Source organism: Malaclemys terrapin, chromosome 18 (assembly GCF_027887155.1).
Source record: "Malaclemys terrapin pileata isolate rMalTer1 chromosome 18, rMalTer1.hap1, whole genome shotgun sequence".
Classification (NCBI taxonomy): Eukaryota; Metazoa; Chordata; order Testudines; family Emydidae; genus Malaclemys; species Malaclemys terrapin.
The window spans coordinates 13245321-13263131 of record NC_071522.1 but is presented as its reverse complement, the minus strand read 5'-3'; the positions used below and the strand labels follow the sequence as shown (position 1 = coordinate 13263131).

At 42.8% G+C, this 17811-nt stretch overlaps 1 protein-coding gene across 2 annotated transcripts in view; it reads right to left on the bottom strand.

Moving 5' to 3' along the window:
- The window catches only part of LOC128825689 (S-adenosyl-L-methionine-dependent tRNA 4-demethylwyosine synthase TYW1-like), a 132767-nt gene that overhangs the window by 70110 nt on the left and 44846 nt on the right, over positions 1-17811 (bottom strand). For both annotated transcript variants that reach the window (XM_054008410.1, XM_054008411.1), the window contains exons 12-14: positions 10436-10545; positions 6470-6647; positions 2254-2389 (exon numbers count right to left, since the gene is read on the bottom strand). In XM_054008410.1, the coding sequence (XP_053864385.1) occupies positions 2254-2389; positions 6470-6647; positions 10436-10545 (424 nt within the window). The remainder of the gene's footprint in view (positions 1-2253; positions 2390-6469; positions 6648-10435; positions 10546-17811) is intronic.

Genomic DNA, 17811 nt, shown 5'->3' with positions numbered 1-17811 from the left:
CAACCACAATAGAGCCCTGCTCTTGTCTGGGCCCTCTGTGTGCTACTGTGATACAAGCAACCAACCACAGGCAGGATGAGGGAGAGCAAGAATACAGGAACAACTCTTGCCAAACAAAGTTGTAGCAAGCACAGGAAGACATTTTATGTCAGTTTTTAGAAGCCTTTTATTTTCTGACAGCACAGGGGATGAAAACCCACAATAAACTCTTAATAACAATGACCTTATATCAACTACAATATCATCCTGTCTGTATCTTGGAGGAATTATGTAAGACACGACAGCTGAATGCATCGTGCAAAACTGAGGACTTGTGTTCTGTTTCCTGATACATAGCACTGCTTTTCTCAACACAATGCATCATCGCTTCCCTATCCCAACATACATATTGTAGTATGAACCGTATCCCTTGAGATCATCAGAAGCAGCATCAGCTTTCCCCACACTTAATTCATCAGAGTCCTGTGAAACAGTGCTTAATCTCCGACTTGGTCACCAAAGCATGCACACTGAGGAGAAAACTTGGAAGGTTCTCCTTCTTAATAAACCACTTCAGGTGTTTCTAGACACCCCCTATAACCACAGCCATGTGTAAAATTACAAAATCATCTAAAAATATACAAGCTTCCTAGGGGATTTTGACATTTGCATATTTTTGCCCTGGTATTATGCAAATCAGACCCCATTGCTGATCAAGGATATCATCAACCTTGGCTGCTATTAAGAGGGTGCTGTGTTGTCAGCGTTATAAGAACACCCAAATCTGTCTTTGAAGGGAAAAAAATGCAGCTATCAGCATGGCTTTTTTTTCCCCTTCGTCTTCACCTTGACCAAAAGTATTTTTAGCTCTATGGATATAACTGCCAATATGTTCCTCACAAAAAATGAAGGTGGAAAGATTCTGACAACAGGCAGGAACTCAGCAGTGAATGTACCTTATATAACCAAGGTCAAGAGAGAGATTCTACTAGCCAAAGTCAGATTTCCTAATACATCAAAATGTCCCCCTTTTTTGTTTGGTTGGTTTTGTTTCCTTTTGGGTTAATCGATTTTGGGCCTCCCCAAGCCAAATCCCGATCCCATTAAAGTTAATGGAAATTTTGCCCCTGACTTTGCTGAAGCCAGGATTCCGTCCTGAGTTTACAAAGATGATCCTGTACACAGACATCAACACAAGTACCTTTACCCGTGTGAGTACTGCCAGCAAGTGAAACTGGTGTATCCACGTGAAAAAACTAATTGCATGCATTTGCAGGACCAAGCCTTCGGGCAGTTCCACTGAAGTTAATGGGTCTATTCATGTAAGTAAATCTGGCAGAAACAGGCCTAATATTTGTAGTCTCGGAACACAGCAAAGCTTATTATATACACTAAATAGCATCTCCCATCTGCTCAGTCTCACTGGCAGCATGTAAAGTTGTGCCAGAAATATGAATAAAAGCTTTTTTTCAGAGTGCTGCAATAGTAAAGACAAGAGAAAACATGTACACAAAACACCTATCTTGTTAATTCACACAGTGCCCAAATCAGATCAGTAGAGCTCTCTCAGATAGATGGAAAATTATAAAAGATTATGGCCTAAACTCACAGCTGGTAGAAGCAGGTCTTAAGCCTGCAGTGAATTTGGCCCAGTGTTCAACTGCCTTATGCAGCACAGAAAGAAAGTTACAACCTGGAAATATCAGAAAGAGGCAGCATCCTTACATTGCCCAAGTATATACAGCCACTGTCTTTGGCCCCAATCCTGCAAACAAACATTTACACGTACGCTTATTTTTACACATCAGTAGTCCCATTGCAGCCAATGTGGAAGTGTTCACAAGACAGGGGCTTTGCTGAGATCCTGGTGAAAGCTTTGGAAACGAATGTTAGCTATCACACATGCTTTCATGCCCTCTTCTGGGCTTCCTACCTTTCTCTAACAGCCTCGTTTTGGCTGTGAGCTGTTTCGGCAGGGACTACCTCCATTTTGGACAGGAAAATAAATATATGATTCTCTTCTTGACACACATTCTAGCTCTCGTCTCCTGAAATTTATTCCCATATAAAAAACCCCAAAGTCCTTTGTTAGCTTTGAGTTGGGATAAGCAGTCTAGCAATCCGAACGCCACAAACTGTACAGAGCACAGAAATAAAGCTCTTCATTTCAGCATCCCATTTCCTTCAAGCCCCACAACCCCCCCCCGCCCCTTCCTGAGCGGAAAATGGGCAGAAAGGGGAAAAAGTTAACAAAAACGATTCTTAACTTGGTACCTTTTCAGCCAAGGCCTTTAAACTGTCTAGAAACCTTTGCCAGAAATCCTTGAAGAGGGGACGGTCAATTTTCTTCAGGCTTTCTTTGGTGCTAGCATCCACGCTGACATACAGCTGTGTTACTGGCTCAAGGTTCCTTGTCAATAAAAAGGAGAGGAGAATCATTATTTTCAGACATTATAGCTAACTGAATTTATGCTTTTTTACAGAAGCATCCATAAGACATAACATTGCAGAGCAAATAACTATGCTGGATTCTGCTCTGTTCCCAAAAGCAAAAGCAGTAATGTAATATTTACAGCATACTCTCTCAAAGTTCAGCAGTGCATCTTTAGCAAATGGCTGGGGTTTCTAATAGCGACAGAAAATAGTCTTTCACCACATAATGTGCCACAAAGCAAGGAACACCACATACTAACCACTCGCAGAAGGGTGAAACCCAGTGATAGTTCAACAATCCAATCCTCACTGAACAGCATATTTCATCCAGGTAGAACACTAATTAAGAACATTCCCAAGCGGCCTGTGATCAAAGGAGCCTGTGGTCTCAACAGAAGCATTTAAAAGCTTCACTTCCTATTAGAGCATCTGCAGGCAAAGTGCCCTAAAATGCAACCTGTCCTATAGGAAGGCAGCCCTATTCAACTGAAATGCAGTGCTGCTCAATGCAGTTCACCCAGCAGAGTGGGACATCTCTGAGCTGGGCAGGTGGAACTTTAAGGCTCCAAAACTGTAAGCCAAACACAAACGGGCATTTTGCAACAAAAGAAGTGTAAAAGTGGCTTTAGAAATGTGCTCCTGGTACTTTGTAGAGGACCTTATTTCATGGGACTCGCCCAAAATTTTGCACTGAATCCTTTTCAACTAGCACTACTGTAAGCATCCTTGGGGCCACAGACCTACTAGAATATGAGACATTGATTCCAAAGCGTATCCTTAGTTTATAATTTCCTCCCCACACTTTAATAGCCCAGGCTCCCAAGTTCCAACATTTTGAGGACTGTTCCTCTGGTGCAAAAAGTGTGGGATACAGCTCTCACAAGGACATCAATGCCTTTGTCTAGCTGACTAAAGAGGTCATTACAGCAATCCCAGCCTGCATCAGTCTAAGTGGAAAGGGCTGCAGCTTGGATTTCTGCAGGAAAGCATATTATGCTATAGCTCTTTTATAATTGAAGACATTACGCTGTTTACAAGTGTAATCTCCTGGTGAGTGTGTGTTACAGGTCCCCTCTAAGCCGATCCACAGAGGACAGGAGTTGTCACAGCCCCCAGTTAAAACACACATTCACCAGTGGGTTAACACAAGCACTACGTAAACAACTTCTAAAAAGTAAAACCTATTCCATGAGCCTGTGACCGATTTCATCCATGCTGGAACCCCAAGGCTAGCAAGTGTGCTGAAGACACAGATAACTGGGGATGCAAAGAGCAGAATAAATAACACTGTATTCTGCTATGCAAGGAATAATGAACAAAGAGTAACAAGCTGAGAGAATCACACTTAGCAAGCTCCTTAAAAGCAAGAGAAATAGACAAAGTAAATTAATTTTTATACCCTTTTGTCTCTTCTGGAGGGCTGGTGACATTTGTCAAACACTGGGCAAAAACACTCTACCACAATGCCTTCTAGACAAAGTGACAGCTTCAAAATGTTATCGCACAGTTCTAAGGGTCTTAACTCAATATCTTAGGAAATTAAGGAAGAGCCTTCCACAAACGCTGCCTGTGAAGGCTGCTAATGAGCAGGCTACAACTCCAGTCTTTAAAAAAAGAATCCTTCATACAGCTATCAATCACTCCTGCTTTAAAAAAACATGAAGGTGAAAACTAAAAGTGACAAGAATTGCCTGGAATGAGACCAGAGCTGAGCTGTCAGTGGTCGGAAAATCCAATTACTCGACATGAACTTGCAAAGTACCCAAGTATATTCCTCCTCTCCAGATTCAGACAAGAACAGATCATTAATGGGAAACAAATCTACCATTTTAGATTAAGAACCGTTTTACTAGTGAGCATGCTCTGAACTGACAGTCCAAATGGCAATCACCTAAATGGCCAAGTGTTCCAGATATCAAGGGATTGAAATATTCAATTACAAAGAGCGTAGCCAGTCTTTTGCATGTTACATTTTCCTAATAAAATAATATGTTATTATTATTAAGGTATCACTCAAGACAGAGCTAGTCACTTTCAGAATGGTAACTGGAAAAGTTCCTCTTCGCCAAGGAACCAAAGCATGCCCCATCTCCAGCAGCTGCAGGCAGCCAGCAGAATTACACCTCTACCCCGATATAACACGAATTCGAATACAACACGGTAAAGCGGTGCTCCGGGGGAGCGGGGCTGCGCACTCCAGCGGATCAAAGCAAGTTCGATACAACGCAGTTTCACCTATAACGCGGTAAGATTTCTTGGCTCCCAAGGACAGCGTTATATCGGGGTAGAGGTGAGTTAGTTATACCACAGAAGGATGGGGACACGATCAAGAGCAGGGGTTTTACATACCCTCGTGCACTATGCTGTTCCGCTTTGCAGTGATGGACTGAGCCCCAGCACCCACAAGGGGGCATAGTTGGGTCTGAAAGTATAGTATATGAATACACTTGTCGTTCTATCCCACAAGCTGTGAGAGCGGCTGCGATATTCCATGGGGCTCTGACATGGATTTAGCAGTGAACAAACAAAGGACACAACCTATTGTAACTAAAAAACAGTGGATATAATTGTCAGCTAAACCTGCAAATGCTTTTGTACACAGAGCCCTAAGAGACTTACAATACAGACAAAATATCAGGTCAATAAACTGTAGAGTCTAAGCTCAGCAGCAGGAATAGGACCACTCTTATCTTAGCAAGGTTTGTGTGGTCTTAAAGCAAGTCTTATTAACTGCTGTACCAGATACCAGGCTAGGATTTTGCTAGTTGGGCTCAATGGACATGCTGATGAGAGAGCCAAACTAGAATTTTATCACCAAAAAAAAAAAAAAAAAAAACGACATCAGTTTCCAAGAAATATATTTTCAAAAATAGTGTTGGCTCTCTTTTTAAATTCAATGTTTAGTTTCTAGAAAGAGCAGTTTCTGTCTATCAGGGACATAATACATGGTTTGAAAAGTAACTTGATTACACAATTACCCAGTCATGTGGAATGGCTTTGGAGTACCCAATTACTCACTCCAAAAAATTTGCCATTTCCCACCCCCCACTCCCCACATTCAGACCAAAAAAGGGAGCCAGAGAGGAAGCCAAAATATCAGAGATTGCTGATGTGTAAGTTATTCTTTTGCAACAAATGGAATGTCCTGTTCACCTGGAATTAGAGATTGTGGGAAACAAAACACACCAAAGCCATTGCTGCTGTACCTCCACTGACACTGCTAGCATTCCACCAGAGAAGAATTTGGGTCTATGCTGTTAACTAATGCCTTTCGGAGTACTCTCTCCCTCCCCACCCCTCCACCCCCTGCAGTTGTGGGAGCTGAAGACAAGGTCTGAGCATTAGCAGCGAGTTTTTCAGTGCTGTACAGATTTTTGGTTAAAAAGGGGTCAAGCACTCTCAAAAGAGACAAATAATACTTTGCATTCACCCAGGACCTTTAATCGAAGTATCTGAAAATGCTTTACAAATATTAAATTTCACAGCTCCCTCTGCGAGGTTAGATAAAAATGACTAATTACCTTTTGCAGGTGGGAATATTGAGAGAAGAAGTGAGTGACTTGCCCAAGGTCACAGGAAGCAAGTGAGTGAACTGGGAATAGAACTCATGAGCTTTAATTTGTGCCCCGTCTATTAGAAACACTCCCTTCCTTTACTCAGCTGCAACACCAAAAGCAAAATACAATTTGCATTTCATTTGTTTTATCCTTATAGACTTTAGGTATCTCCAGAACCTTCTGGAATGGACGTTTGGTTATACTGCCTATATTTCACTTCAAAGTAATTGCACTGAATTTAAGAGGCACAGGGAAAAAAATAAAGTAAATGTACATTGGTGTGGAGAAGAGAAGGAAGAGGGAGGGAAACGAGCCCGGAGAGACTAAAACTATGACCCAGGCAGATTCTGAGCAATAATTCTAATGGCTATTTCTAATGCAGACTGTGGCATTGTGTATTTCCACTATGATAAAGTATAAGCAAACCATACATCACCAACTCTTTAGAACAAGACAAAACCATTAAAAAAAACCCACAAACCACTTTGTAGGATTCTCACCTAATCTCCACAGGGAACTGTGCATTTGTAACCAGGAAGCTGGAGATGTTGTGCCGGTGCAGCAGTTTTAAGAACGTGTTGATTTCTGGGTACATAATTGGCTCTCCCACCAGAGACAGCGCACAGTGTTTCACCACCATCCCTTCTTCAAAGCGATCTACTCTCACTCCTGGCACACCTGAAAAAAAGGGAAGGGGGGGGGGGGGAAAGAGTGCTGTGGGAAAAGAATTTACAGAATAATTCATGCAAAACCTACATGCACAGCAATCTTGAATACTCATTGGAAACTGGGAAGAGAGTAAAATGCGGATGAAAATTTGCTGACCATCACAGAGAAAGAGAAGATTGGTTAATCCTGAAGGAAAAAAAAAAAAAAAGCAACATTTTACCCTCCAATAACTGAACACCAATTTGTAAGCAGCCTTTCTGAATCATCTACTTGAGACAATCCACCTATGCTGCTACTCATTTGAAGATTTTCATTGTGTCAAGATCAAGAAAACGGGACTGATGATTGACGCTACTGAGCCAGATCCGCAGCTGGTATAAATTAACATGGCATCATTGAAGTCAATGCCCCAACATTGCTTTGCACGAACGGAGGTCTCAGCTCACTGTGTATACAATGAACCTATATAAACAACAAAGGCAATATTTTAATACACAGTATAGAATAGTCTCTCGCCCATATATAAGTCCTCAAAACACATGTGAAGGAATAGGAATGGGGGAACAAAACCAAGCACCATACGCCGTTCTTTAAGAAATTAAAAAGTTATGTTCCTCCTCCCTTGGAGCTGAAAGTAGTTTGTTCATTTCCCATGAAAACAAAGGCCCACATTTCATTTAACACAGCAACAATATTCCATTGCAAATCAATAACAGTCACTAATACCATCTGGTTTAAGACATTTCCTAAGAGACAAAAGACCTATTAACACACAAACACTGCTTCATCCCTGAGTTGCAAGGACCACTTCCAAGTGAGAAGGTGAAACAATAAGGCTACCAACTATAGCGATCCCATGGAACAGTCATCAGATGTAAGTGCTTTTAGCTCCTAAGAACACGAGCCAGATTCATACTAGCGATCTGGGAATGAAGAGCGCTCTATCCCATCCATTACTAGATCCCTGAGCTTCTGCGTCTGCACATGAACTCATTTCACTAGGAATAAGAGGCAAGCCAATTCAAATTTCTATTCTGAAGATGTCACTTTATATTGCCCTGAGGTGCCTTGATGCATTTGAATAATATACTAAGCATTTTAAAAGAGTTATGGCTTCGTAGTCCTCAACCTCATGTTGCCTAGACACTGCAGCTCAAACGGTACAGAAAATTACCCACTTGACTGCAACATCAAGATACAAAAAAGGTGTTCTGAGGATACAGCCTCAACCTTAAATAGAGAAGTTGGTCTGTGAACAGAACCAGGAAGTACACCCCGCTATAACGCTGTCCTCAGGAGCCAAAAAATCTTACCGCGTTATATCGAACTTGCTTTGATGCGCTGGAGCGCGCAGCCCCGCCCCGCCCCCGGAGCGCTGCTTTACTGCATTATATCTGAATTTGTTATATCGGGTCACATTATATCAGGGTAGAGGTGTATAGTGCGTTTAAAATGAGTTAGATTTAGTCCTGAGCCCGTGACAGCTTTAGTATCTACTCGCTTGGGACCCTGCAGGACTAGAAATGGGAATTTTACCCCACTGGAAAGGAAAAATCGCAGCTTTACAATGGGACAAACAGCACTTTCTTCTAGTTCTGGAAGGGGCAGAGATATCAGACATTAAAGTAATGACATTTCCATGTCTCAAAGTTATTCTGGGAGGCATTTAGCTTAATTTCTCTTCCCCTATGAACCCTACGCTATTGGACAATGGTGACCAAGGCATCAGGCTTACAGGCAGAGGGAAATAAGAAATAATCCCAATAGTACATTTTTAAATTCTCTAAAATTTTCCTACAACAGTTATTGTCCAACATGGCATGCACTACATACACAATGGTGGGGTATTGAGGTTTTAGAAGCAATCATTTTGACCAGCATAAATGATATGCTAACTCAGGGTTATTCCCAATGAGTACATGGACATGTTAAGAAGCACATGAACTCCCATACACTTAATAACTAAACATAATGACCGCAATCAACTTCCCATTTCCGGTGGCTGAGCTCACTTTCAGTTCTAAGGCGCTTACTCGTCCACCTCCTCAGCTCTTTGTGACTTTAATTCCCAATATGCCTAAGCACTGCAGCTCAAGGGGCAACAGACATTATGGACCGAGCTTCACTGTTCTTACGGGACCGGCATTATAGTACTCTGTATTAAGGATCTTGTTTAAACATATCAGAAACACGCAGATAAGTGACCTTCCCTCCCCACCTCTTACAGCACCCAGATTTTCAGGGCACACTTCATTACAAATCCAGGATTGCAAAACCAAAGGTACCTGCTTTTCTGGGTTTTTATTTATTATACCTATGCAGCATGTGCCCTTGCAAAGGGCAATGGGGTTTACTAGTCACTACCTAGAAAAAGTATCCATCAAATAAATTATCCTGCCCCTGTCCCCTTCAGCAGCCAATCAATCAATAAGATATCTCTCTCTCATATATATATATATATATATATATATATATATATATGAATGAGAGAGAGAGAGAATCATTTACACAGTGGAGAATTCTGTGGCTGGAAGCTGTGTCAGGGTGGGGGTTGAGCAAGGAGAAGCACTGCCAGGACCAACCCATTCTAGCAACAACACCACTCTGCACTCACAACCCCCTCACTTCATTCCAGCAACAAATACTAGCTCTTCTATCCCACTACAGCCCTACCATCCCCGGCCCTCTCCATTAGAATCAGGCCATGAACATCTAGTGTATGAAGATCCTAAGAAACTGTCTCGTCCAAAACATAACAGGATTTAAATCAGCAACTTAACGAAAAAGGAAGGCAGGACCGACTTTGCTTAACTCAAGTTGGGTTTACATAAGAGAGAACACCAATGAACTAGACAGGATCACTCCATACTGTTGAAAAAAGTTTCTGCCTGTCGTGTTTCTCATCCATTGGGCACACTCCATGCTCAGCCGCGATAGACAAATGGGTTACCCAATGACATCCAAGACAAAGACTCGTCTTGTACATTTTACAGATGCTTCATTTGACTCCTGACAGAGTCATAATCTAAACTGTCAATAAGAAAGAACTTAGTTCTAGAGTTTTCCTGTCAAACAGGCTGGCTTTTCTTGTGCACAAGTGTTGACCCTGGCAAGGTAACTAATTTTCTATATCTGAAAAAGGATGTGAGCTAATGAGTAGTTCATACAGGAAACAAAGCCAAGAAGATTTCAGGTTACACATTCAAGTGGGCTGATTTCCAGAGGTGCTGAGCACCTGCAGCTCCTATTGACTCCAGTTGGAGTTCTGGGTGCCTAGTACTTCTGGGGGAATCAGACCCTCAAAGTGCATAAACCAGGTACATAAACATGAGAGAAAATGCAGCCAATACCCTGCAGAGCTCATTCCATTGAGGCTCTATGGCACTCCTTCTGCTCAGGTTAATGGGCAGCTTCCATTCTTATCTCTACTTACTTTTTATACAGCAAGGTCAAGATTTGTAGTCACCCAGTCTGCCCCCACCCATTGTGGGGCCTCTGTCCACAAACCATATATCTTACTCCTGCTACCATATATGAGAAAGAGCTCCCTTCAGCTCTCTCATGGCAGCAACTAGCAGTTGAGTTCTAAGGATGTAAACAAGACAAATCATCTGGGGGAAAAAACAACAATAAATAATGTGCCATAAAAATTTCATAGTTACGTACGTTTGAGGGCCCTTACTAGTCTCATGTTTCTTTTCTAGCATTTCAGACATTTTTTGATCCACACTTTATTAGTTCGTGTCTGTTCTGATTTCTGCTTTACAGCTTCATTAAAAGAAATACATTTAAATTACCTTTAAATTGCTTGATCAAGCTCTGGTGGTTTTCAATGGCCTCCCGCAAGATCATTTCGGGTTGGTCCATTTTCCACCGCCATTCTGTGCCCACTGGATTTGTATGATGCCTGAAAAGAGAAATATTGGATTTTTTTATTGTCATTTATAACGCACAAGAATGAGCCCACCTGCCAATCTTTGCACCACTGACATTATTTAAAAAACAATACAATATAACAAAAGCCAGCTGCAAATCCCCAAAACAACTCCAACTCTCGCACAACCCAATAAATATATGGGACTTTTCTAACAAAGCAGCCAGCTCCATCAGCCCTCAATTCATGGACGATGGGTGAACACGCTGTTGGGGGAGGCTAGCCCCTGGCTGCTCCCCCTCCCATCCCCTTCTGCCCTTCCCCCACTCCCCGTTAGAGCCCGGACCGAACACACCCTCGCGAACGCTAGTGCCCCAGTGCTGGGCGGCAGGAGCATCCCCAAACCAAGCACACCAGGTGGGTGCAGCTGAAGCGCCATCAACCCCAGCAAGCCCCAGCCCTAAGCCTTGTGTGCAACTGCACCAGCCTGCCTGACCCAGCCTCTCGGCCGCAGAAGAGCAGAAAGGTAACTGGAAGCAGGCAGGTGGTGGCCTGGGGGCCAGAGCGTGGATGGGGCCACACCAGGCCGTTTGGGGGAGGCACAGCCTTCCCCTGCCTATGCTACCCCCTGCCCATGCCCCCCTCAATTTCTCTTCTCCCCAGGAAGAAAGCTGGGCCTTGCAGCACACTTTGAAGGCCACAAGTCTAACTATTCTGGACCATGGGCAAAAGTTTGTTCAGCGGCCAAGGGAACACTCTGCCTCCAACCATGCCTCTATTAAAATCAAGGGGATCCAGCTCTAGCATCTCCAATGAGTGCAGCTATGGCAGTATGACACACTCAAGGAGGCAGGTCCCAGGCCATTTAGCCATATATTGTAGGTACAGATGCTATCCTCAGCTGACAATGAAGTGATTTGTTTCTAACACAATAGCCTTACCCTTTCTGTGAGTTCCAGTGTAAAATGGACAAGAGCAGACTTTGTTATTCAATATAAAAAAAAAGGACAGTGTAACTTGCAATAGATCAGAGATGCATTTATGATGGATCCGGTTAATTTCCTAGATTTATTCAGGTGGGGGCTTCTCCGGTTGCTTACAAGATTTTTTTTAAGTATTGGATTATTGAAACCTAACAAAGTACTAGTTCTCCACACTGAAGTAAGCGGCAAACAAAACAATCGGTCAGTTATTTGAGACGGAGCTGGGGTAAGACCACAATGCAGCAGCTTGCTCAGGAAAGCCCACCTACCTAAAGGCACTTATATCAATGTCTCAGCAGCTGTACTCAACCGATTTGCCTGCACTGATTCCTTTTCCACAGGCCAAGCACCTGCAATTATATTTCACCCTCTCCCTTAGATTTCCAGATATACTATAAATCCATCGAAACTCAACTGTGCAAAACTCCAAATGCATCCTAACTGCCAGACAAAAAGGTAGTACATCAAGCATGGTTTCCCTTTATTATAAGTGATTCATGTTGTGCATACCAGTAACAACACAGAAAGGTGTCCTAGACAATGGGCTTGATTCTGTTCTCCCTTACAATAACTCCACTGAATTCAGTGGGGTTAACTTGGTATCAACAAACAGACAAAAAAAATGAAGAATCAGGCCCTAAAATGGTCTTTAAAAAATAAAAACCACACACACACATACACTTCTGTTTTCAAAAACACTCTGTATTATTTTTAGAAGGTCGAAAATGGAAGTTTCTCCACTAATTTTGTGCATTCCCCCATCCTCTGTTCATGTTTTGAACTGATCTGAAATTCACAAAGGCTGCCTGTGTATTCACAAGGCTGCCTGTTTGTTCTCTCATTTGAGCACTTGCACCTTCAATTTCAGTACAGCTCTCAGAACAAATTTAAAGCGCTGTAGAGGGAACAAAATACCTTACTGGATCTCATGCAATAGCACTGATGGATTAAAACAGTGAGCAAGGAATACAGGATCACACCTTCTATCCACACAGCATTCACAGCTCAGGTTACTGTGCAAAACACTGCTCAAGGAAATGCTGATATAAGGATCATTTCGGACAAGTAGTTTTTGACCTGCAGAACTTAGACTCTGATATTACTCTTCTATAGTCTTCAAGGCCACTTGCCTTCCTCAGTCTTCCAGCTACATAGAGCTCATGCATAACATCGAATATGTGGCTAAAAGAGGGAAGGAAGAGATCGCAGGCCAGAATTAAGGGCCTGACTGAAAGCCCATTGAGTTAATCAAAAGACTTCTACCAACGTCAAAGGGATTAAGTGAGAAAAACCCTTCAACCTCACACTTTGACAGAGCCAAACTAATTGATTCTCAACCTAGCACAAGTCCAAAGTGCCTGTTTGAACCAAATATCCTTCTCGTTCAGGTAAAGAACAAATGCATGCACTGATGCCTGAAGCATCTTTAACTTCTCACAAAGGGAAAATGCATAAATAAAAGTGAATCTCAACCAAAAGCAGCTTTATTCTTCTTGAGTTTCTCCAAAAATACAATATTTTATCCTGCCAACATGGAAAATTTTGTGAAGGTGAAATTTAAAAAGGTATTTATACAACTCTTACATGTCTAACTCCATCGCTTGTACCAGCCATATTTAATAGGGTGACTTGGCAGGAAGTGGATAGATCCTTGAGGGACTCCAGACTCCCCTTAATTATAAGCGTCTCACAGGCCTTGATTTTTTTAATACGCTAACTGTTTAATTAACACACTGGGTCATGTCTACAAGTGGCTTATTTGGCGTATGGAGTTTTAGTGGGGACACAAAGCATATTTCATGGCTTTGGAGATGGCATTTCCTAGTTATTGCCAGAGCCAATAATTCACGCTCACGTTTTCATTCACCAGCAGGCTCTAAGGTGTCCTAGAACATGTGCCCGACTAGTTACCCCGGTCTTAAGAACAGTCCAAGATCAAATTTAAGTAGGTAATCATAGGGGACTGTAGCGGGGCAGTTACCCCGCTCCTAGGAAAAAAAGGTAGGCTGATTGGGGAGACGGCCAAAGCTGTGGCCACACCCAATCAGGCCACGGCTGGCCCTGATATAAGGGCTAAGGGAGGAGCAGGGTCAGTCTCACTCCAGCCTTGGAGTGGGAAGGACCTGGCTGCCTGGGAGCTCAGGGTACCGGAAGCAGAGCAGTGCTGGGGAAGGGCAAGAGGAGCTGAGGAGCTCCAGCCTGGCAACTCCCAGGCTGAGGCCTCATTTAAGGCCTAAGCAGGTACTGGGGCTGCAGAGATGCAGCCTGGGGATAGGCAGAGGCAGCTGGTCCTACCCCCTTGCCAGTGATGAGTAGCCATTACAGACTGCAGTCTGCCCCAGAGAAAGGGAGCTAGATGATGAGGCAAGGTGGGTGTAGAGAGTTGGGGGTTCCCCTGGGAGGGGAGACCCAGAGTGTGGGGGTACTGCTGGGGGCAGAACCCTGAGGTAAAGGGCACCAGGGTCTGGGAGGGACACGGGGGCCTGAGGCAGGCGAGACACCGGCCAGCAGAGGGCGCTCTGAGCGCTGAATTGAGCTAATTCCCGAGGCAACCAGCAGGAGGCGCCGCAGCAGTGAGTCAGTGATCTGCTACAGGGACTTTCTTCCCCTTCCAGCACTAACACACCATACTCAAAACAAAGGGGAAAAATCCTATTGTATTAGAGAACTTTCAGAGTCAAAACATTTATTTAAGAGACTTCTCTGCTACTCTAAAACATAAGGCATGATTGTTATAGTGTACTGCTATGAGAAACTGATGAAAGACATCACCTGAACACAACAGGGAGTTTTCAGATCATTCTAGCGGTCCCTCAGCAAATCAGTGTGGCCTACAAGTGAACCTTATTTGTATTCTCATCAGGCCCTTGATCTACCTATATCATTTACCAATACTACCCAAAGGGCCCTGGCAATTAATCATAACTTTTTCCCAGAAAGATGAATGCTCCTATGGTGTAAATATTTACGATAAAGCAACCGCTAGTTTACTACCATGGGCAAGTTCCATAAACACTATTTGCTTAAAATGGAAAAAGGTCAGTGAATTTACTGCAAACCTTTACAGAACAAGGAGTTATTTTCCACTGTGAAAAAGTAGCGCAGTCCATTATAAAGAAACAAATAGCAGGAAAAAAAATTGAAGTGCCAGTGTCTGCCTGCCTAGGTAACTCAGAGTGGGAGACCAACAATAGGAAGCTTCTACAGACAGTATGGGGAAGTATAGTCTAGTGGTTGGGGATTGAAAGTCAAGACTCCTAGAACATATTCCTGGTTTGCTACTAACTCTCAATGTGGACTTGGGCATGTCATTTATCCACCCTTAGCTTCAATCAGCAGCAAAAATTTTACTCTGTCAGCAAAGATGGTTTTGTGCTATACATTTCTTTTTGTTTGTTTTATTTTGGGGGCTGGGATGAGGAGGGGAAAGAGTTGGGGTTAAGAGCCATGTAATTTGGTAGAACATGCTTTTTCTAATAGAGACCTTTGAAATGCATTAAGAAAACAAAGTACTTCTCCAAATTCAGCCGAGTGTATCGAATATTCTTTCCCTAAGGAAATGTGCATTGCAATCAACATAACAACTGCTCCCCACTTAACAAGAATGAGGAGACATGGAAGCTTCTCCTTCAAAATCAACTCAGACTGTTTCTAGCATTCTGTCAAAAATGGATTGGCAAGACTGAGTGCCATTTCACCAACCATGTGCAATAATTAGTGGAGGAAAGTGAGCACTGTGCTTCCAATAGCTTTATTATATTGTTATGCCTTTTTGACCTTAGCGGCTAGCCATAGTTCAGGGCCCTAAAGATGTTCCAGCTGGAAGCACATGTTGATGGAGTCTGGTATTTTCTTTGATGCAATCTTGTTTATTTACAAGGAAAGTACAGAGTCCTGCTTCTCTGAACACAGAAGGAATCAAAAACCAAAAGAGCAATTTCTTAGCTTACAGCCCCAAACCTTTTTATCCAATGACCCAAAGGCACTATCTTTTCCCAAGGTCACACACACAGTGTCTGTTCTGCCAACCCTCACACCCACCCAAAAACAACACTCAGCAAAACCCCACAACCCACCTAGTCCAAAACTCCTGGGCAGGGTCACCTAACCCTTTTGTCTTAAGTAGTGGCTTGTGATTGATTTGTCCTTACAGTTATCTTAAATACAGGGTAAATTCATACACACCAATCTCAACAAGGTTTTTACTCAACCCATAACAATACCTTACCAGCTCATAACAATATTCATTACTGATACCATAGTACTGTATCACAAAAGTTTTATAGTCACAGAGAACACCACGGACATAAAAGGTACGAGATATCAAACATCATGGTTTTGAGATACAAGAGTGGGAGTGATGAAAAGTATGGATTTCAGTGCTGGTATGCTGTTGAGACTGGGAAATTAATGTTGAGGGAAAGGTATCTCAATAATGATACCAGCTAGCTTTTCAAACATGTTTTTTGTCCATACAAAGGAGGAAAGTATCATCATCTCCATTTCACAGATGGGGAAAACTGAAGCAGAGAGGTAAAGTGACTTGCCCAAGGTCGTCCAGTAAGTCAGTGGCAGAGCCACAAATACAAGCCAAGTCCCAATCCAGTATCCTGTCCACTGGACCAGACTGCCTGATTTTAGAGGACTTTTTGGATACATATTATTGCTTACTCACTATGTGACCCTGGGCAAATTACTTCACTTTGCTGTACCTCAGCTACCCCTTCTGTACAATGGGGATAATAATACTCCTTACTTTGTAGGGCACTCGTGGAAAATACTATCTAAGTGGAAAGTGTGTGTGTGTGTGTGTGTGTGTGTGTGTGTGTGTGTGTGTGTGTGTGTGTGTGTGTGTGTGAGAGAGAGAGAGAGAGAGAGAGAGAGAGAGAGAGAGAGAGAGAGAGAGAGAGAGACCTATTCCCCATCCTACATTGCCTGGACTTGACAAGGCAGGATTTAATTAGGTATTTATACCGAACTGAGCACCTCATAAAGAAGTTGCTACAAAATGGAGGTGGCAGCCACAGAAGCCACTGTACCTATAGGCCTGTGGAAGGTATTCTCTGCTCTCCATTCAAATAACCTTTTTGTTAGCATGTTTAAGTTTCCACCATTTATTGCTGGCATTAAACCCAGGCTATATATTTTGCAAACCGTCCAGCTTATCCTCATGTTTGAAGTCAATTGAACTGCCCCTGTGGAAGGAATCCAGAATTAGGCCCTGTGACAGAATTCTCCCAGCGCCTCACCTGGCAGCAGGGGAAGATAACCTAAAGCCCTACGCTACCATTCAGCCCAAGGCTCTTTCCTCAAGGCTGCTGTTATTAATACAAACAAATTAAAAACAAGACCGAAGTTGGTTGGAACACTTGGTCACCGCCACTACCCATCGTTCAAGACTCCAGCAAGCCGAGAGGGAAGAAATACATCCTTTCTCTGGCTAGCCATGCCTCTGCTTTAGCCCAACCCCAGGTTACCCATGTGATAGGCAGGAACCCCCTTACACATGGGGACTTAACAAGCACCTTTATACGTTGTCACACAGGTGCTGAAACCCGTAGGGTCCTTATTACTGAGCCAGTGTGACCTGCAAAGGAAGGTAGGGGCTCGGACAGTCTGGTCTTATGGAAAACAAACTAGAGGACAAATCAAGCCTGGGGAGAAGGCTAAAGCTAGGGTTTAAGTAATGCTAGTTTTCAATTACCCTGTTTTTGTTAACAGAACAAACTCCTACAGGAAGATGACGTCACTTATTAAAATGAATAGATTGTTTGGCGATGGGAGGGGCCTTCTCCACCTTACAGGCTCCAATTCTATTTAATGTAATTCTATTACATTCCAGTGTTGCTACCTTTCGTGATTTTTATCATGATATTTAATGTTTCTCTAAAAGCCCAAGCTTCTGGAGTCAAGTTATTAAAGGAGAGTCTGCTTTTGTTGGTTTTGTTTTTAAAAGGTACGTTTCTTGCCCTCCCAACTGCAGAGAAAAGCTTGAAAACCTGAAAACTCACAATGTATTTCTTTTCAAAATTTCATTGTTTCCGGGGGCCGGACTCTTGCTCTTTGAACACTGCGGGCTGGCAATACAGATATTCAAGTACTACGGTAAGGAAATCCATCCCTGAGGAGTGCAAGCCACAAAATTTCAGGTTGCTGTACTAGTGACACAGCTGTAATCAATGTAGTGTTAAAAGAAGAAATATGAGCTAATTTTTATAGGGTATTTTATTCTGGTTGCCTCCTACTCAAGATTTCAATTAATAGGTTTTATTATTTTGTATTTATTTAACTGCTTCATCTCTCCACAGTAATTGAT